We start from the raw sequence: 22,537 nt of genomic DNA, 5'->3' as shown, positions 1-22,537 counted from the left end.
GCACCTTTGAGTAGAATGGAGATCAGGGAGAAGAACAGTACAGGAAGACCACATAACCTTTAAAGGCTGAAGGAGTCATCAGTGCTAGTCACCCTTTGTAAACTTCTCAAAAAAGAATTTATTCTCCTTTCTAACACTACCTATTTTTTTTTCAAGACATCAGTAATAGTAAGCAAACTGAATTTGACATCACATGTATTCAGAATGCATACCCCTTATTTTCTCAGCTTTATAGGACGTCATGGGAATGTTATTAAATAACACAACATGTGGCAACAATATGAACAGTTCAAATCTTTTCTACACAAAATAAACAAGGGGTTGTGGTGTCAACAAGCTCTATTAATTGGTTATATTACAATTCTATTAATGATGAAGTCTATACATTTAAGATGATTGTATATGTTACTATCATGTTTGGTCGGGAAATTTCAAATTAAATTTCTCCTTATTTCAAGGAGATAAACTATAAATTTGACTACTTGCCAGTTAGCACCTGTAACTAAACTAGTTATAACTGGGGGTAAGGAAAGGACTCAAACCTCCAAATCTCAACAGGCCTCAAAGGTTCAAAACCTAGAGGGGCCCTTTATCATGTCTGATCCAACACAGGAAAAATCCTGAGAGAACATATGACCATGGATATTTCCACGAAAAAACAAACTTCGCATTTGTTCAGCCTCTAAGCAGAGACTACAATTGATCTGGATCTAAGATGACCCTTTAGACCATCCCTATTTTAAAAAGATGACATTTTATCAATATTGTAAACATTACAGAATCTTTAATACGGAACTTTTCACCACGAGTTATCCTACTGTAAAAAAGTCTAAATTGTAGGATACTACCAGAGGTTCTGAATAATGCACATTCAGTCTTGCCTTGTATGCTAAAATCATTTCAGTACACTAAAGACATATAATATCACCCACTACCTGAATAATTTTGACCATCCTAAAAATTAATGCTGCTTCTTTCCAAAGTCAAAAGACATACTGCCTCCTACAGGAAATCTGTATATTCTGATCACTACTTTTCTTCTATGAGAATATGAAGTTTTTATTTTTGAAGTTCAACGCAAAGGAATTTAGGGTCTTAAGTCTTTCAAGTATAAATGAAATATTAAATATACTTTTTTCTATAATGCGATATGACACAGTGTACCTTACCTAGCAAAAAGCCAGGGTTTTAAGTCCATAACTTAGTTTACACAAAACACACTGATAAACAGTTTATGCAAGGGGCATAAGATTCCATAAATAAAATTAGTAAAAAAGTCAGTAAATTGTACATTGACAGAAGTAAGAAAAGGAAAAAAAGAAATAAGATATTTCTAAAAAGAATGCCATGTATTTTTACTAGAAACACAAATGACAAATACATACAACATTTAAATCTGCAATTAACCACATGTAGCTAGGGAAAACATTTACAGGGACTTGGGTATGCAACTAAGCATAATCAGATTGAAAAAATACAGCATTAAAAAAAAATGCACAAACCTCAATACTCTCAACAAAGAAACCAAATCAGAACATCCACTCAAATAAGTTAAAGCCTAAATTTAATAAGGTATCTTTTGTCATATACACACAAATGCAATAGCCATTTGAGAGCCGAATTCTATGTAATTTTTTTAAAAAACTGACAAATGTCTGTCTTGTGTAATACAATCTGAATTTAGGTTGTTGGCACATTAAAGAACAGAGAGGGAAAGAGAGCAAAAGGTGCAGGTTTCCCCAATATATTCTACTGTTTTTCAGTCTTTAAAAACACCTTTTTAGAAAGCAGACTAACTTTCTTAGCTAACCTGACTGTAAAAGTAATCTTATTTTTGTTGCTTTAAAAAAAATCCATTATTTCAGGTAACCGTTTAATCCTTTGGACAAGAGCCATGTCATGTTAACTTAAAATGTTACTTATGAATGCCCACATACAAATTATCATGTACTTCCTAACAGACTATTTTGTCCTTTCACAAACAGAAGGAGAATAAATACAATTAGATACCAAGAACACTTCAAGAAAAATTAATGCATCATCCAGGTGCAGCATCACCTGCTGGTAAACTAACAAACTGACATCTCCTGAGAGGGCACAGAAAATTTTCAGTACTGCTTAATAAACTGAAGCATGATACAAATTCCATTGCAGATCTAATTACACACATGAAACGTATAATGGGACATATTCCTTTTTGGCGTCTGTAAGGGTTTTTGGATTATTTTTATACACACATGATCTTTTCACTTTAAACCAGAACAGATTTGACAAAAGTAAACCCACAATGAAGAGATAATCCATCTAGTCACAAGATACATCAGATCGCTATCTAACCACTCAAACTATATACATATTGAGACAAGGTAGAAATTAGGGGCCTCATATATTAGGACCTCACCAACAAGCCACACAGATTTCTATTAAAAGTTTAATATTTCTGTTGGATATTTTGGTGCCTCCATTGCCAGCAATGGAAGTCTCTACAGAAGGATGAGGAAGGAAAAAGAAATGATACCCAATGTGGAAAGAGTAACAGTATCATTCATCAATTTCAGATAACTAACTTGAACAAAACCTTGGTTCCTGCTTAATTTTTTTTAATTTTAGTGATGAAATTAAAAAAATACTTCTTTTCTGGGTTTAAGCTTTCTAGCCATGTGGACACATTACTTACCTGCTGCCCCTTCGGTATTAGCTATTTCCCATGTAAAGGTATATGCAGGTTATTTCTTCCCTTAAACTTATTACAAGTAACAGAAAATAAACAATGTTTGTTAAGAAAGCTAAGAAGTTACATCAGAACTAGTTAAAACCAACCTATTCACATAAACAGGAAAAAGTCATGTGACTTGTTTGATACAATGTTTAGTATACAAAGTTTTAAAAGTCAGTTTTCATTTTTAAACAGGGTTAAAACATCTGAAAGTCAAAAGCAAGTAGTTTGACAAACACCTATAATCCCGTGCATGAGAACCTGAGGTACAGAATTTAAGAAATAAAAATGTGCAGAGGCATGTGGGCAAGTCCAGTAGTATCAGCCTATCTGCAGAAAATCTAGCGGGTTGGTAGATGACAAAAATTAAATTAAGAGTCTCAGTGTTTATATAAAGCTTTTGCAGTTGCACAGGATATAGGCCCCAGTTCAATAAAGCATATAAGCATATGTTTTCCTGAATAGGGCCTTAATATTTAACATAAAATTACGTTATAAAATAAACCAATGATTTGTTTTAAAGACTACCTTTTGAAGCCACTGAGGTCTTGAAACTTAGCTTAAAACATTTAAACGTGCTCTGCAAGCTCTCTGCATAAAGAAGTGAAAACTTCTCAGACTAATCTATTAAAGTGACTCAAACTATATTTTAAGAATGAACATCCACACCACACTGCAAAAGCAAATTGTAAATTTGCCAAGTGTTATACACACTTCCTATTATTCTAATTTTTATCCTTCATAAAATTTAGAACAAATTCTAGTCATTTGAAATTTGCTTTCATTCTTTAGTTCATACTGATATTAAAATGTTTGAATTGCAACTTCCAATAAATTGTTTTTAGACAAGTTTGCAAAACCTCATGACTAAATCTATTTCACTTTTTGTTAAGGCAGTAAGGTATTCCCCACTAGTGCATGAAGGATGTACAAGTGTACCGTCCTCCTTTTACACAGATGTGTGGATAAACCCCAGTTTTAAGAAAATACCAAGCCCACTGGAATCCATATTATCTGAAAAAGTGGAAACATCATGACTGGTTTCATCGGTCACATTTTTCTAATATACAGCTATGTACAGACTGCCTATGGCCTTGGAAAACCTAAACAAACACAAGCATTATTAACATAAAACTGTAAACAACTGCAGCTGTATTTCAAAAAGGCCAGCATTTCCCCAACATTAAGAGTTTAAATGAAAATAATGTAAACCGTAGTGTCTTAGTCCAGCTGCATGTTGTAGGAGACAATTTTCAGTTTACTAAAATCATCAACCTAGGATTTCCTCTCCCCAAAACAATGACAGACTATGTGGATCACAGAATGTCAATCAAACTGCAGTTTTTACAATTTTACATGCCTTTTAGCAAATTCACAGGCCATCTATGTAAAAACTGCTGGAAAAGCAAATTATTAAAGCCTTTCTGTAATCACCTATTTGTATATCAAAATCAAATGTGAAAGACTGGCATTAGTATTTTTAAGTCACTGAATGCAAGATTAGGTTGATGCATATGCAAAAACTGTATTGCAATGCTTTTTAAAGACAGTATAAATGTTTTCATAGAATCATTATCTTTAAATATTGCTGAACACAAGACTTTCCCTGAGGTGTAAACATCAAATAACTTGAACAGCTTTACACATCAGCCCCATTAAAGAGTTTATTACAACACTACATCTACTGTAATCAAAGTGGTGCTGTGTACAGACATTATCATATGAACATTTTTAACAAGAACAAACTACTATAAAAACAAGGATTTACTTGACTTTTTTTTCCAATTGCTTGCACATTATAATTGCCAAATGTATATAACCAGTAATAAAGTTGCAAAAGCTATAAGTTTTAAATCACACAGGTTTCCCTCAAATAAAACAGTTAAGCAACATAAAAAAGTAAAAGAGCTACTGGTTACCATGTATGCAGATTTGCTTTATTCAGATCTATTCCTGTTCATTTTATCCATGAATCCTTACAGGCTCAGTTCAATCACAAGAAGCAAACTGCTGGACAAGCATCTTTCCATGAAGAATGTTTCTTGTCTTTGCAAGGTGTTCCTCTTCCTTCAGCTGTAATGTGTCAAAATTTGTGATGTAGATTTTGCTAGTCCCCATAATACACAGAAAAATGTTGGCTTAACTATACATATACAAGTCGTGCACCTACTTCACCATAATGTAATCTAACACAAATAAAAGCTATCGAAGCAGTAGCTACCTGTTTGTCTGAAAATTCTCAAAGTGTAATTGTTCTATAAAATCTATTTTTACTAAATGTTAATCGTTGTAACAAGAAAGCTGAAAAAATGCAATTTAACAATTAATGTACTAAACCACAAGAAACAAATAGCTACTGTTTCTGTGAATGATGGAAACATTTATAAAGAACATTTCCTGAAGTATTCATACTGCAAGAGTCAATAAGAAAAGTACTTGGATGATGCTGCTACAACCAGATTTGTTCTTTACATTTTTACCCACCCATTTACAGCAATTCTAAACTGGTTCTTTCACAATTAAATACTGCACTAAATGTTTATATTAGTAATATATTTAACAGTGCACAATACTTTCTGCAATTTATCAGCTTGATACCAATGTTACAAAATTTGGAAACTAACAAATTAATAGGGGCTCTGGATTTTAAAAAAAGTACTGTCACAATTACAAAAACCCACTGTTTAAAAAAATACAATACAGATGAGAATTCAGGTTTCCCACACAAGAACAAAACAAAAAACAAAACACCCTACATCCTAGTTAGACTAATTATTTCAGTAATCAATGTATCTAATAAAGGAATCACAACAACTTGTTTAAATATAATTGTAGAGCTCACATAATACTTGGATGGTATAATTCCATTCACTGATGCTTCATTTAAATTCCATTACAAAACACAACTAGTTAACTGTACGTTATCAACAGGTCACAATTTCCACATTCAACAACTTCATAAGAATTTAAATCAAGTTGCTTAAAAGAATCAAACACACTAACTGGTCATTTAAAAAAAAAGACATTTAGAGAAGCAATTTCATGAACACACACCAATGCACAGCTGTCATAAAGATTCTTTTACTACTAAAATGGTTCAAGATAATTAGGAAGCAAACTTGTATTGTATGGATGATAGATAATTAGATGTCCTTCCTTCCCCCACAATCACCACTAATGTTTGATTTAAAAAAAATAAAACAAACAAGAGAGAGTTTATTATCTATATACTACAGTCTGCACACAGCAGAATCACTGAAATTTGAACTAGTGCCTGGAAGACCTTTCCAAATTCATGAACTTTGTATCAGTGGCAAATGTATTGACTAGTGACTTCCTTTGGGGATTCTCTCCTCCAAAAGAGACTAGATCCCCACAGCTGCTTTTAAAATTCGATTTTTCAATAGCAAAGTAGTACTAAAGTGTCACCTGCATGCAAACAAACATTTGCAATTGAAAGCCAAGTTATTAATGCAAACAAGGGATCTCAATGTATCAGAGGAGCAAATAAATAAATGACAGCTGCGAGACTGCATGTCAGAATTTGCTGCTCTTGCAATACAATGCTGTGCAGAAATAGTGGATCTTTCAGCACTGCTACAGTGACAGTTAACAGATCCAAAAGCATCAATTTGATTTACAATACTAACATAAAAAGTTTGAGTCCAATGGGAGAGTTTGCTAGATTTTCTAGAGTTCATAAAGAATCACAGGTACTTTTGAAGAACCTGTACAGGATCACCACTTTTTAATTTAGGGCACTATGCAGATTCTAAGAGACTGTCAAGATTATACTGAAGCTAAATTACAAATTACAAAACATAAAAACACTAAAATTCCCCACTAGTAAAACTAGTATAAATTCTCATTAAAAAAAAATCAAAAAAAAATCAACCTGTCAACATATTCTGGCTAATTAGCAAGCTTAGATTTAATCCTTCCTATAGTAGGAAATAAATCTGTATGCATAATATTTTCAACATTCTACTTTGTAGAAAACTGAAGTACAAAACAGCTTATAAAAAGGGTGAAATCCAAAAGGTTACATATTGATTTTTTTTTTTTAGTCAATGCCTTTTGGCAATACCACTTCTTTCTTTGTCTAAGAACTGCTTATTTCCATACAGTAAAGAGTTTTCCAGTGTTCCTGTTAATAAAACTGATTTTTTTTTCCTCACATTTTAAATATCTTACTTGTAGAATAGCCTGCTTAAGGCTAAATCTTTTGGTCTTGGTCTACATCTCCTCACATCACCTAAAAGTAGTCTCAAACACTTTGCTCACCTCTGATGGTATATTTATGTAATGATTTAATTTGCCAGTGTTGGGCATTTTTTTATTTTTCATATATAGAGTGAGATTATCTTCATTTTCTAATATACATTTTTTAACGTGGCTCAACAGGTTTTTTTTTTTTTTTTAGATGGAGCTTGCAGTAGCAGCTTGAAATTTTTTTTTTAAACCTCTGCATGTCCCATATAAGTATTTTAACAGCTACGAAATGAAAGTCTGACAACTCTCTTCTATTGTTATATTTAAAAGGCTGTATGTGCATATGCCCTTTAAATAAATGCAATACCCTAACCAAATGTATCCATTTCAAGGAAGTTATAGTCTACTATCGTATATTCACATTTGGGGGAGGAGAGGGAAGAGGTAAAAATACAGATTTATTCCACATACTAATAGTTCCTAACGTGTTCATGTACTGCAATAAAGTTCTCCTTTTATCTTATTTTATACAAAAACAAAATCATTAACACACAAAGGTCAAATCTTACAAAAATTCAGTTTCAAGGCTGAAATTCATTCCTCAACTCAACCTAGTGTCTATAATATTACAAACCTCCCAAAAGTGTTATATTTTTCAGTAACACTTACATGCGACAGAGTGAGCAGAGAACAGTTTCAATCATGACTCTAAATTCATTTGCTCTTCTGAATTTAAGTCAGAAGACCTTGTATGAATTCAGCTCTGCTGTTCATTAGTGTAAATGCTACTATTCTTTCACTACTCTTTTACATATTATGCTTCTTCACCTATTACTACTGTACTTACCTTACACCTTTGTTCAACCTTAATGTATACTTTTAAGGTTGACACCAAAACCACCCCTACCCCACAAAAATAACTATTATGAAAGGAAAATATATTCCCAAACTCCAGTTTCATGTCACTTTAAACCTTTTCTATTATCCCAGATTGTCTATTCTTTGAAAATAACTGGTAACTTAGTTCATAAATGTGTTCAGCAGAGAGATTTGCATTTTCTAACCAATTTGCCTAACAAATTAGATTTTTAATGTTGCAGTGTTTTACCCATAATAAAACAGATTACTAAAAACATGACATCAATATACTGAAATATATACCCTTTTACAGAATACAGAAAATTTTCATAAGGATTCATTAAAAAAATAAAATGCAATTTCTCTCTTTGAAAGGAAGAAACTAGGTTTTAGTTTACAAATTAAAAAGCCGTTAGGCAAGTATCTTTCACATTCAGGTATGAGGAAGACACAGAAAGGCAGATCAAGCTGCCACAGAGAAACATAAAAAGGGAACTATGTTGGATTTTTTAAACAAACTTAGTTCTCAAACCACAGTAAGCAAAAGGATAAAATCTAACCCAATTTATTCATTCATTGGACAATACCGTATCCAGCCCACCCTGTAACAGTTTTCAAATGTAAAGCAGCCACCTTAAAGATACATTTCTTGTGGAACTGCTTCACAGTGCAAATTTCAGTCAGACATTGCCTGTACAACTGAAGGGAAAAGAGAATGTAAGGTGTAGGGAAGATGGAAATATAATGAATCCCAGGCAGTAATGTGTGCAGACAAACAAGATATCCGATACCAACAGGACTGAGAAACAGTATACCATTATACATTTGAAAAGAGTTAATAGGCAAGATTTTAGTTTTGCTTTTTAAAAAAAAAATAAAAAAAAAATCAAACATATATTTTATCAGAGCACCCTCAAAGGAGATGATGAAAGTGCAGAAATTGTTCAAAGGCACTGCAAACTTTTAAACGATAGACTACCCACTCCCATAAAGCACTGAGACAGTCGCAAATACAACAAAATAAATCTTATAAAGCAAAAAAGGAAAAGCATACCACTGAGGTACAGCTTCTCTTTTACACTCTCTCCTCCAGAATGAGTTTTGTGAATTCAACCAAATGTACAAAAAGCATGATACCTCTTATGAGGAATGCTGGCTCTACAAAAAAAGGCCTATTAATTTGACAGAAGTAAAGAATTTTCATAGTATAAGGAAATAGAAAGACATAATATTGCACATTCTATAGCTGTTGCTTCTTCAGTTTCCAAATTAACATCATGTTTCCCCAAGTACAATATTTTTTAAAATCAGAAACTAGGTGTATCTGAGAAAAATGGTAGCAATATCTTCAAAATTAACTATCACTGAAACAATGCCAAATTGCTTAGTACAGTTAGGCATTGAACAGTACTACTATATTGTTTGAGATACGCTAATAGCTATTCGTTTTAATAATAAAACAATCAATCTGCAAAATAAATATTTTTCTATTAATTGCAAGCTTCTCAAAAAACAGGCTCATTTATCTGACATTTAACAAGCGACGTGCTTGTCAATCTTATGAACATTCAACTTTATTTTCCATGGAAAACAGGGATCTACCTGTAACAATGTATTATCAAGTACAATATTCTTCTACAGACACAGAAAGGACAAGTTGTGTGAGTTTTTTGTTTTTTTAAAGCGATACTAATACTCAAGTCAGTGGTTCTCAAACTGTGGGTCGGGACCCCCAAGTGGGTCACAACCCCTTTTTAATGGGGTTGCCAGGGATGGCATTAGATTTGCTGAGGCTCAAGGCCGAAGCCTAGGCCCCACAACCCAGGGCCAAAGCCAAAGTTCAAGGGCTTCAGCCCTGGATAGTGGGACTCAGGTCACAGGCCCCTGCCTGGGGCTGAAGCCCTTAGGCTTTGGCCTCCCTGCCCATGGTGGTAGGTTCAGGCTCAGGCTGGGTCCCCCTCTTGGGTCATGTAGTAACTTTTGTTGTCAGAAGGGGATCGCGGTACAATGAAGTTTGAGAACCCCTGCTCAAGATTATTTTACTACAGATGGACATAAGTAGTTTATTTTGGGACCGTATACTCCAGAAGTACACTAGAAGGCTTAAGGATTTTGCTTACAGTGGTCTGAGAACAGGAAGAGAAATAAGTTATGAAAAATGGAGCACAAAGTCTACATACATATTGAATATTACAATGTTTGTGTACTTTTCTCTTTGCAGTTCATTCCAAATTCAGTTTAATTGTGCAAAAAAAATTATACAATTAGAAAACAGCTATCCAAATAACAAAAACATAAAATGAAATAATGTGTAACATTCAGAAGTTATTAAAATCCAGACAGTGAGATTAAGATGGGACAGTAATAGCTGAAATACATAATTGAACCACCAGTTAAACTAAAACCTTTCTAAAAATCAGGGGCTAATGTTGATGAAGTTACATTACTTTTCTGTTTGTACATGTTCATTTTGGTGTTACTCCTCTTCTAAATCAGATTCCTCTGATTATTAAACACATAGGTTCTTGATTTTCTAGATTACTTTACATCAGAAAGTTGTACTTTTTAAAAAAATCAACCACCGTTCTGCACTTTTACATTAATAATTATACCACTATACTAGCAAAAGTTACAAACTTCAGGAAAACATTCAAATTAAGTAACTATTTGCCAAGATTACACTGGCAATGCACATAAGGACCAACTGCTCAACTGAACGCGCATAAGTCAGCTTGACAACTTAGCTTTTGATTTCTAAATGTACAAACAGAAGTGTGAAAATTTGATATGGTACATTTGATTTTTTTTCAATAAAACTGTATAAAACATTATTCAAATTGAAATCCAGCTATATGAATGCAAGTAGATACAAATGACAAAATGAGTAATAAAAAACTGATTAATGTTTCACATTATACAAAACTTTACAATGAACTTTTAAAACCCTTCTAAAATGAGCATGTTTAACATTTTTGTTAAAATATGCCAGTAGGGTATCACAGCACTACTAAATTTACATGGGAATAAAGAGAGGAAAATCACTGTCATTCATATCTTTTAGGCACAGACAAATTCGCATTATTTGGTAAAAAACTAGCATAAAGGGTGATGTTCCTCTCAGTATTTCTATTATTTTCGTAAGTGTCTGGGAACCTTTGGTTACTATTCATAAACAAATCTAATGCAAACCTCCTCCACCCCCAAAAAAAGTATAAAAACCATATATCCTGGTGAAAATGAAACACATGCCAGAAGATTACTGAAATTAAGTACTTAACTACAAAAATTAAGCCCTTCTTTAAAAGGGCAATAACAAGACAAACTGTTTACAATTTATCTTTTAAAATATCAACTTCTCATTTGCATGTAGTTCACTAAATCTGTCCTTTAAATAAAGTTATTGCAGTCTATTTTCCTCTTGATGAAGGGGAATATATCTACTCAACTCCTCTTAATTCTAATGAAAGTCCTGGTACACAACACACAAATTTAAAGGGAGGTTGCATATGTAAATCCCATTGTACTCAGAGTTGAATAAATAATAATTCAGATAATCTCACACAGCATGCTCAAAATGTGCAAGCATATAAATAAATAAATAAAACCGTGTTATGGTAAGTACTAAATGCAACCATGTTCCCTCAGACACTTTGTGGGAGAAAATATATCTATACTTAGTATAGAAGTTCCATGATACAGACACCTGGTCTGAATACACGAAAATATAAGGCTTCAATAATCAATTGCATCCAAAGTAACTTCCCATCTTAATTTTTATTTAGGGAACTTCAAATTAACAATATTTAATATAATTTACTCATCTCCCACTGAAGAAGTGAAAGCCTTGGAAATGCAACTATCATTCAGCTCATCTGGGTTACCTCCTACACAATACTACCTACGTGTACAGCAGAACCTCAGAGTTATGAACATCAGAGTTACGAACTGACCAGTTAACCATACACTTTATTTGGAACCAGAAGTACCAGAGACCACCAAAAAAAGCAGCAGCAAATACAGTATAGTATTGTGTTAAACGACAACTACTAAAAAAAAAAAAAAAAAAGAAAAAAGAAAAAAAGAGAAAGTAGCATTTTTTCCCTGCAAAGTACAGTTTCAAAGCTGTATTAACTCAGTGATCAGTTGCACTTTTCTGGAAGAACCACCACAATGTTTTGTTCAGCGTTACAACCTCCATTCCTGGGGTGTTCATAACTCTGAGGTTCTATTGTACACTTAAAAACAAATTTGTGGTAGCTAAGGAAAATCTGCTTTAATGAAAGAAACCACATTCAATCATGTAAATTTGAAACTTTTTGTTCTGACACTTTATGCTTAGCAACCATGGTGAATTTTTTTTTTTTTTTTTTTTTTTTTAAAAACACAATTCCAGGAAATGTTTGTACTAAAATAGTACACTGTACAAAGTAAAACCGTGGCCACTGTCACTTAAGCAATGAAGGTATATTAAGACTGCCAACTTCACTTCAGCTGCCTCTGATTCCCCTTCCATAGGCCATTACTGTATGGATCAGCCACTAAGGAATGCATGAACCAAGGACAATCAATATTGTCCCAATATTAAGTAAGATCAGATGTTTTAAGGTCAGACTTGGGTCTCTAGTGCATAGAAATGCTACAAGGTGTGCCAAGAAAAACTGACATTCACTTTAAATGGTTTATATAACTCCTTTTACTTAAGGCTTACTAAGATTTTCATGATTCTCAGAATAGTTTTGCTCCAACTATATCAATGCCTTTTGAATGAATTTCTATGACTAAATGCTATATTAAAACTGTTTCTCAAATTTGTAAGGTAAACATAAGAATAAAGTACAGTCAGGAGACATTTCTTCCGAGTGGGACTTTTAACATAGTATATTAAAGAACTGTTCTAAATACGCAAGGATAGGAAAAGATTATGACTTCCAAATGACAAACACAGAAAGGTTTTGGTTTTAATTGTCAAATTCAAGAAAAATCAAGCAATTTCAATTCAAGCTCCTCAAACTGTGTATAGAGCTAAGTTACATAGTCACTGCATATTTACACTGAAATTTTTTCAGTGGCTAGCCGAAGTGCTACTCTACAGCTAATTACAAAGTTGGTTGGTTTTTTAAATAAAGTTTAATCCATAAAAGGACTGTGGATGTCTGAAACATTTAGTGAGTGTAAAATAACCAAAAAAAATCCCCATTCCCGGTGTTTACATTTGTTCATCAATCTTTAGATTATAGGTAGAAATTCTATCACCAATTGTGCAGCACAGAAAACTGAAAGGGGACAACACCTGAATTTCATTCACGGACCAGGAAATATTAAGAGGTCACATTTTATAAAAGAAAGAGCCACATCGTGTTTCAGTCCTTACTTGAGCAAAACTTTCATTGCAACCAACAGAAAATTCACTTGTATAAGAACTTAGCTAGCTCTGTGGGACTTGGGCCTTCGGATTTTATATATGCAAGTACTGCCTACAACGAAACAATCACAATTTAAACATTTCTAAATCTTTAAATGAAACTGCAAAATGTGATTAAGTGTTGTGGGTATCCTAATCTTCAGAGTTTAGATAAGCAAGAACAGACTCCTTTTGATTAGTCTGATTTACTATTGCCTTTTCAGTAACATATTTAATCCTCCTGTCCATAAAAACTGAAAAAGACTGACACCACACCACAGAAATTACATATTCATGCAATTAGCAAAAGAAAAAAACCCACTCAAGTCAAAATAGTTACCTGTCATTACTTACCAAAGTTCTCTTCAGATTCTACAAGAAGGAAAGGATTCAATACATACTGCTGTACAACACTTGTGTGTACATATTTACTGTATAAATAATCCCAAAGCCAAAGTAGTTACTGTTAATTCAAGTACCCATCAACCCTACACAACATAAAACTGAAATGCCCACCTTCTCTAACGATGGCGATACTCTCGTTCTCTGTCACGTTCTCTATCACGATCTCTGTCACGATCACGATGTCTCTCTCGTTCACGGCTTCTTTCCCGGTAATAGTCATCATGGCGATCTCTGCTACGGGACTTGTGACGCCTGCTTTTTTCTCTTGACCTGCTGTGGTCCCTCTCTCTTGACCGTTCACGTCTTCTAAAAGAAATTACTTAATTAATTTTTACTGAAAATATACACACAACAACAGAAAATTAAGGTGTGTTACGTTCTGCCCGTTTAATAAAATGAAAATGCTCAAGCAAGAATGTGAAGAAAAAAAAATGTTTGTTTTGATACAGAAATGCATACGTGTATAGTGTACAGAGGGGGTGAATCTCCTTTTTTATTTCATGCAGCCACCAAATACTTAATAGTGCAGACTTGGTATTCAGAGAATACTGAACATGTACCCTACTCTCACTTTTCCCAATTAAACCGATTTCTTCTTTACTTTTGAGGATTTCAGCAGCAGATGAAGCACAATACTTTCTGTTTCCTGCTCTTACCATTTGAGGAGATGTGCTAGTATTGGGGACTGAAAGGAGAAAGGAAGGAGGTAGAAAAAACTGAGGAGAGGATGACAAGGCAGCTGCTCATGGGAATGCATCCAACCTAAAATGGCTGCTGCAAGTGTGGCAGCCATTTTAGGTATTGAAAGTTTGTGGGGACAGTGGTATTGCATTTGTTTGAATGTGAATATCAGTAAGTTACACTATTAGTATAGTATCTGGACTGACTACAAACTGAATATCTGTCCAAATTCCATAGAAGTTTAATTCTAGAAGAAATATGAATATCTGGTTAGTATTGGGTGAAGCCTGATGGACTTCAATCTGCCGTTTTCCCTCATGTCTTCTCTTAGTAGCCTTAACACATAATTATAATGATAACAGAAGACCATTATCTAATTTTCTTGCCATTTAAAATTATCTAGACAAGAATACAGATAACTATCATAAAAATGAAAACTGATTTTGTATAATTTAGAAATTAATTTTAATAAGTACATTCATTCAGATTATATATCAATCTGTTCCCAAGTCTGTAATTAATTTTGTTTTGATGTTTACATGTTACTATTGCAGCATGTAAAGAAATAACTCTAATTAAAATTACATTTAAAATGACACTACAGAGGTCAGTTTGGGGAGGAAGGATGGCCTTGTGTTTAGGACAATCAATTGGGTTTCAGGAGATCTAAGATCAATTTCTAGCTCTATCACAGACTTCCTGTGTGACTTTAGGCAAGTCACTTAATTACTCTGTGCCTCAGTTCCCCATCTGTAAAAGGAGAATAAAACACCTTTCTCCTATCCTTTATAGGTCGTTTATTTAGAGTACAGCTAGTGAATGAAACAGGAAAGCTTTACCTTGATCCAGAACCATAAGACTTAGACTCAATTCCATGAAGGCAATCCTGCAGAGAGCTAATAAGTACTTTACAACGATCATCAGCAGATACTTTGGATTGTTTAATTAAGGAAATAGCAGTTACTAAGGTTTCTATAGCACTTCCATAGTCCCCTGAAAAGAAGAAAGTAAATTTGATGTTAGTTGATTAAAGAGACTAAAATGTAATAAAAAATCTATCTGTAAAACTATTATCCTTTCACAGCTGGTCTTCTCTGCAACAGCCATTGAAGCCACTTCTGTGGACCAGCTATTAAAAACATAGTCTATGTTTGTACCCAGCAAGTGTCCATATAAATCTAATTTGAGTATAGTTCGTCAGTCACAAGAAATATCTACAATCAGGATGGCACTCTGATTTTTTCTTTTTCTTTCTTTCTTTTTAAACACAAAGTGGCATCACATCTCCAAGATTCCCAGGGGGAAATTATATAAAATTGCTTTCAGTGGGATGGAACAGGAGGGACACTAAAGATTTACTGACCAGCACTGGCATCTGACACAGCTCTTGAAATGGCACTGCTTGAGATAGCCCTATTTCTATTCATGATTTCTTCAAACTCTGCTTCACTTAAAGGTGTTCTTGCAGTATCCATTTCTCTGCAATTAATAAAACTAAAGTTTAAAAAAGTAACACAAAGCTTGTGAAGATAGCATTGCAGTTATCAACAACTCAAGTTTGCAACTTTAAGCAAAGTGACAAACAGGACAGAAAGCAGGTTTCGGGGGGGGGTTTGTTTGTTTTTGTTTTTTAAAAAGTTTTATGGTACAAAACTTGCAGGCAAAAAAAAGTACATTACCATTAGAACATCTGCTGTGTAAATGTGCTTAAGCTATCTTTGATCATCCATTCATACTGAAGATTTAGAAGCAGTTATATTGTGCTTTCCATCTTCAAAATGCTTTACAAAATCCCTATCACACCAGCAGGTATTATCCCTATTGTATAGATGGGGAAACTGAGGCAGAGGAGTCAGGTGATTTGCCCACAGTGAGAGATGGAATTTGTACAAAAAATGGGATTAGAACTCAAATTCCTGGCTCCTAGTCCCCTGCTCTAACAGTAACATCACGACTTTAAGTTATGCAGCAGCAGAAGTAAATTTGGTCTAGCATTATTAATGCTCCACCTCCTGAATAACATTTCAAAGATTTTATTTCTGCTTTAATTTCCAATATTTTTTTGGTCAAGTTCAAAGGTGCTCCAATTTACTGTTTTAACAAGAAATCTTAAGGAGAAAATGTCAAGCTTACACTTAGGGTTGTAAAAGGGAATTTTTGTACTCTCCCTGAATTCTGTAAATAATATTTTATTGATCATGTGTATTTGGTTTCCACAGAAATGGAAATTAACCTATATAAAATGGGGATAAAAAATTTCTCAGCCATTCTGCAGTGTTCTATCAGCCAGTCTCTGTTACATAGAATATCTGGAGGATGATGTTAATGAGACTGTTAAACTGGCTCACTGCTGGATATTATTACTAAAATAGTGTTAGTTATTCTGGTAGAAAGAAAATGCAGAATGATAAGCAATGCTATCCTCTTAAGAGCAAGAAGTGGAACAAGATCCTATAGCCAGTTTAGCATAAGAGGAAATGTCTAAAAATTCATACCTCCCTGAGTTTTGAGTATTATTTTTCGTATGCCTCCAAAACAATGGAATATGTAATTGTTCTCTTATGGACATGTTATTTCCAGTGAAACGCCTATGATATATAATTAATGACAATTTAAATAGTTATGGATTGTAATTTTGAAATTATGATAATGAAAATATTGGACAGCAAGTGATTCTGTCTTGTTCTCCCACCCTTTTCCTCCCCCATCCTTCTACAAACTGTGGACAACCTCAATCTTGGATACCAGAAAAGACCTGGTGTTCATTACGATTATATATAAGGTAATCATGCAAAATGCTCTCAATTTCCAAACAATTTCTATATGAACATAACATTTATAAATAATTGATTTTTACTTATGAATTCCATAATTGGAAGAACCAGAACCAATGTCCAAACAGAAACAGAAAAAATAAAATGACAGAATAAGCATGTCTTCCTCACACTGGAAGTATGACCAATGTAACTCATAAGATCTATATATAAATACAATAAAACTTCATTTTGTACAGTGCCTTTCTTACATACTATCCCCAAATGCTTTACAATGGATAATAAACAACAGCGGAGGTATAAAGAAACTAAAAGGTATAGGCCAGTGGTTCTCAAACTTTTGTACTGGTGACCCCTCCCTTTCACACAGCAAGCCTCTGAATGCAACCCCCCCAATAAATTAAAAACACTTTTTTATAAGTTTAACACCATTATAAATGCTGAAGGCAAAGTGGGGCTTGGGGATGGAGGCTGACAGCTCACGACCCCCCAGGTAATATCCTTACAACCCCCTGAGGGGTCCCGATCCCCAGTTTGAGAACCCCTGGTATAGGCAAAGGAGAAGAGATATTACAGATAAGATTTGAGAATCAGGAAGGCTGTTCCAGATAGCAGGAGTTGCAGAGAAGGATTTTGCACCAACTAGAGTAAGATTGGTACTAGATAAGCAGATGGAGGTGTGAGAGGAAAGAAATTAAAAGTCCCAGCGGTGGAGAAAATTCATGGAGGGTTTTTGTAACAAGGATTCCAATCCTGACAAGAATGGGGGCCAGTGGCATTGCATGAAGATGAGAGTGATATAGTCGTGGTTCTTTGTACTATACTGTACTTACAAACACTGAACTATACAAATGTTAAGAAAAAGGACAGAGCATTTTGCATAGGATGGAGTCTGCAGACCTGGAACTTGGGAAGGCCATGAGAAGATAGCTGCCACATAGAGTAAGAGAAGATGAAGGTGAAGTTTTCTAGAGATATAGCTGAGGCAAAAGCATAAATAAACCATTGCAGACGTAGTGCCAGAAAGAAATAGAAAATGTTGGAGAAGATCAAAAATGATACCAAGATTACAAAAAGTGAAGGCAGACAGAGGTCTAAGTTGAAGGGGGAAAAAGAGGAGAAGGACACTGCATCTGAGGATGCTGCAACACCTAGAAAAACATTCTGACAGATATTTTAATGAAGAAAGTGGAAAAGAAGCTACTTAAAAGCCAAAAAGAATCTGATGTCTCCTACATGGAATAAATGTGCTACCAAGCACGCTACACTAAAAGCACTCACCTGCCAGGTGGACCATAGTCACCCCTGTCATAAGGAGGAGGTCGGCCATATGGATCTGTTGGTGGTGGACCACGACTGTCTGAAGTAGGTATGCCACTATTGGCTGGTGGGGGGAAGAAAGCTGGATTCACGTGTGGAGCAGGTGGGGGAGCACCTGGAGGTGGCCCAGGAAGATGTGGAGGAGGAGCAAGTGTCAGGGGAGGTCCAAGTGGACCAGGTGGACGAGGGGGAAAAGGGCCGGGAGGCGGAGGTGGACCTTGCTGTGGTGGTGGTGGACCTGGAGGGGGGCCATAGCCTGGAACTGGAGGTGGGGGACCAGGAGGAAGTGGACCCAGTGGAGGCTGACCAAAGGGTTGTCCAGGAAACAGAACTGGTGGTGGTGGACGGTCACCACGATTAGGAGGACCAGCTAATGGAGGTGGAAGAACTTGACCAGGAGGTGGAGGACCTGGTGGGCCTGGTGGACCAGGAGGACCTAGAGGTGGACGTGGTGGAGTTTGTCCAGCTGAGAAAAAAAAAGGGAAAATAAAGTTATTTCCATAATTAGATTTTAACCAAACTTCTGCAAGTCTCACTGAACAATTTTGATGTGCATGAGAGATTATGCATTTCCACCTTTGGAAAAAGCAAAATTATCACTTGATAAAGTTCAAACAAGTACTTGACTATTAACATTTAAAGGGACACTATTAATATCTTATTAAAGTCATATTGCTGTCTGGAAATCTAGCAATTATTGATGTAAGTAACACCAAAGGCTACTAATACTGGAAAAGATGTAAGTCAGCTAACCTTGCTGTTTGTGTGGGTCTTTCACGGAGAAAGAAAATATATACATTTAAATAAAGAAAAGTGATTGTAAATCCACAAGTATTGTTAAGCAAAACTAAGGCTGGGTGTAGCACCCAAATCTGCTTTCAGTTCTTTTTTTAAATTAATGATTTTCAGTTTGAGTATTCATTTAAATCTGAATGTTACAGACAACTCATTTCACTGCATGACCATACTTATTAGAGATACTTAAACTTGCCCCACAATGCACAGAGGGTTTCTCTTCACTGCAGTATCAGCTCCCATCCACATACAAAAATCTCTAGTTCAAGTGAAGAGGTGTTTTAAACTCGAGCTAGCTGGTCTGTCAGAGGGCATGAGTTAAAGCTCAAGTGCTGTGACATTCATGCTAATATGCAATAGGAAAAAATAGTTACGAACCTTTCGTAACTGTTGTTCTTCAAAATGTGTTGCTTATGTCCATTTCATGTTAGGTGTGTGTGTGCCGCGTACACCCTTGCCAGAGATTTTTCCTGCATTGGTATTCATTGGGCTGGTTCAAATGTCCTTAAGAGCCGCGAGCTTATGCGCCGGTATAAGGTGTGCCAGCAGACACACCCTTCTGAGTTCCTTCTTGCAGGTTAACTCCAACAGAGGGATAAGGGGGTGGGTCATGGAATGGACATGAGCAACACATCTTGAAGAACAATTACAAAATGTTAGTAACCGTTTTTTCTTCAAGTGCTTGCTCATGTCAATCCATGTTAGATGACTCACAAGCAGTACCCAAGGAGATAGGCTAGGAGTTCACAGACTTGCTGACTGCAACAATGCTGTTCCGAAACTACCACCGTCTTAGGCCCACTGTGTGATGGTGTAGTGCAGGAGTTAGCAACCTTTCAGAAGTGGTGTGCCAAATCTTCATTTATTCACTATAATTTAAGGTTTCGTGTGCCAGTAATATATTTTAATGTGTTGAGACAGTCTCTTTCTATAAGTCTATAATATATGACTAAACTATTGTTGTATGTAAAGTAAATAAGGTTTTAAAAATGTTTAAGAAGCTTCATTTAAAATTAAATTAAAATGCAGAGGCCCCCCCACCCCCAGACTGTGGCCAGGACCCGGGCAGTGTGAGCGCCACTGAAAATCAGCTCGCGTGCCAAAAGCGGCACACGTGCCATAGGTTGCCTACTCCTGGTGTAGTGGGATGCGAAGGTATGCATCAACGAGCAGGCTGCGGCTCTGCAGATGTCCTGGATTGGAACCTGCATGAGAAACACTACTTACGAAGCCTGGGCTCTTGTGGAGTGAGCGGTTAAGGTGGCCAGAGCAAGCCCAAATACAGGTGGTTATACAGGATGAGATCCTCTGAGCTGACACAGGAAGCCCTCTGATCATCCTTTCCGCTATTGCAACAAAGAGTTGTGCGGACCTGAGGAGGGGTTTAGTCCTCTCAACGTAAAAAGCAAGGACACATCTAAAGTCCGACAAGTGAAGCCACCATTCCTCAGAGTTCTTGTGAAGTTTTGGGAAGACGACCATTAGGAAAATGGCTTGGTTGTTATGGAATTGTGACATCACCTTTGGTGGGAAGGTTGGATAGGAGTGCAGTTGGACCTTTTCCTTAAAGAACACCACATAAGGCAGTTCTGACATAAAGGCCTTGATTTCAGAGATCCCTCTGGCCCAGGTGATCGCTACCAGGAAGGCTTCCTTCCAAGAGAAATGTAGCAGGGGGTATGATGCTAAAAAAGCAAAGGAGGGAACCATGAGTCTTGATAGAACCAGGTTTAAATCACAGGGGGGAAGGTGGGGTGGTAGTTCAGGGCTGAGGACAGAGCCTCTCCAGCCCCTGGAGAAACAGTACTGCCACTCTGTGGGAGAACAATGACCTGCTGTTCACTGGAAGGTAGAAGGCTGAGATGGCTGCTAAGTGCACCTTGACAGACGAGAGGGACAGGTCCTGCTGAATTATCTGGAACAAACAGCCCAAGACAGACTGGAGGGAAGATCGAGATGGAAAGAGCACACATTGAGAAGCCCAAATTGAAAAGCACTTCCACTTGGCCAGGTAGGTAGCCCTAGTGGCAGGCCTTCTACTATCTAGCAAGATCTGTCAGACCTGTTCTAAGCAAGCTTGTTCTTCTGGGTTCAGCCATGCAGTATCCATGCAGTTCAGTGCAGGCAGATGAGGTTTGGATGAAGCAACTGTTCGCGGTCTTCTGAAATTAGGTCCAAATGGAGTGGGAGTGAGGGCAGAGTTGCTACTGACATATCCAGGAGCATGCCAAACCCGTGTTGACTTGGCCACTCCGGACTATCAGAATAACTCTCACCTTGTCCCGTTTGATTTTTATGAGGGACATGGGGATTAAGGGAAACCCATAAAATAGGAGATCTGTCCACAGGAGCAGGAAAATGTCAGAGAGGGAGCCAGGGCTGTGCCTGGGCAGGGAACAAAACTGATGGTACTTCCTGTTCTGCCTGGTAGTGAACAGGTCCCCCTGCGGAGCTCCCACCTTTGGAAGATGAACCTGATGACCTCTGGGTGAAGGGACCACTTGTGAGAGAAAAAGGATCAGCAAGTACATTCCATTCTCCAGGGACATGTGACACCTCGAGATGAATAGAGTGCTTAGTGAAGAAGTTCCACAGACAGATGGCCTCCTGACACAGGATCGAAGATCTGGCCACTCCCTGTTTATTGATATAGAAAATGGCCATGGTACTTTCTGTCAGGACTTGCAGCATCTCACCTGAGATCCGGAGACGAACACTTGGCATGCTAAGCATACCGCCCTGAGCTCCCTGATGTTTATATGCAGGAAGAGGTCTTAATGGGGCCAGAGGCCCTGAGTTCTGAGGTGGTAGAGGTGGACTCCACACCCTAGGTCTGACACATCCAAGATTAAAGCTACCGACTGTTGAGGGGTAACAAAGGGCACCCCCATCATTACCAATTTCCACCAGTCCAGGGAGGCGAGGACCACGAGAGGGACCCTGAGCACCAAGTCCAAGTGGTGTCTGCTCGGGGAATATACTGATGCTAGCCACATCTGAAGGGGTCTGAGGGTCCATCTTGCATGCTGGATCACATAAGTACATGCAACCATGTGGCCCCACAGCTGTGGTCCCATACCTGAGGTGGGGGGAGCGGGCAGAGAAGGGGTTTGCCACAGGGCTTTGAGGCAAGCACGAGCAGTCATAACTGGGTGGACCATGACACTAGATATCAGGTCTGACATGGTCTGGAATCAGATTTCGGCAGGAAGGCCGTGGCTTGGGTTGAATCGAAAATCGCCCCAATAAATTCTATTCTCTAAACCAGGACAAAAGTTGACTTCTGCTCATTTATCAGGAGACCAGGTGGCTTAGACCATCCTGATGATGATCTGTACGTGAGCCTGCAACCGACACAACAGCCAGTTGTTGAGG

General features: G+C 36.6%; 1 protein-coding gene across 9 annotated transcripts in view; it reads right to left on the bottom strand.

Moving 5' to 3' along the window:
- The window catches only part of CPSF6 (cleavage and polyadenylation specific factor 6), a 47,243-nt gene that overhangs the window by 491 nt on the left and 24,215 nt on the right, over window positions 1-22,537 (bottom strand). The window contains exons 6-12 of one of the 9 annotated variants that reach the window (XM_032796544.2): window positions 18,329-18,833; window positions 16,769-16,861; window positions 15,637-15,752; window positions 15,113-15,266; window positions 13,704-13,898; window positions 13,542-13,559; window positions 1,546-4,789 (exon numbers count right to left, since the gene is read on the bottom strand). In XM_032796544.2, coding sequence (XP_032652435.1) covers window positions 13,709-13,898; window positions 15,113-15,266; window positions 15,637-15,752; window positions 16,769-16,861; window positions 18,329-18,833 — 1,058 coding nt within the window. In that variant the 3' untranslated portion in view covers window positions 1,546-4,789; window positions 13,542-13,559; window positions 13,704-13,708. Of the gene's footprint in view, window positions 1-1,545; window positions 4,790-13,541; window positions 13,560-13,703; window positions 13,899-15,112; window positions 15,267-15,636; window positions 15,753-16,768; window positions 16,862-18,328; window positions 18,834-22,537 lie in introns of those variants that run through there. The other 8 variants (XM_075066359.1, XM_075066352.1, XM_032796546.2 and 5 more) reach the window with 8 other exon arrangements.

Source organism: Chelonoidis abingdonii, chromosome 1, assembly GCF_003597395.2.
Source record: "Chelonoidis abingdonii isolate Lonesome George chromosome 1, CheloAbing_2.0, whole genome shotgun sequence".
NCBI classification, from domain to species: Eukaryota; Metazoa; Chordata; order Testudines; family Testudinidae; genus Chelonoidis; species Chelonoidis abingdonii.
Note: the sequence above shows the minus strand (reverse complement) of the source record. Positions and strands in the feature narration are given on the sequence as shown.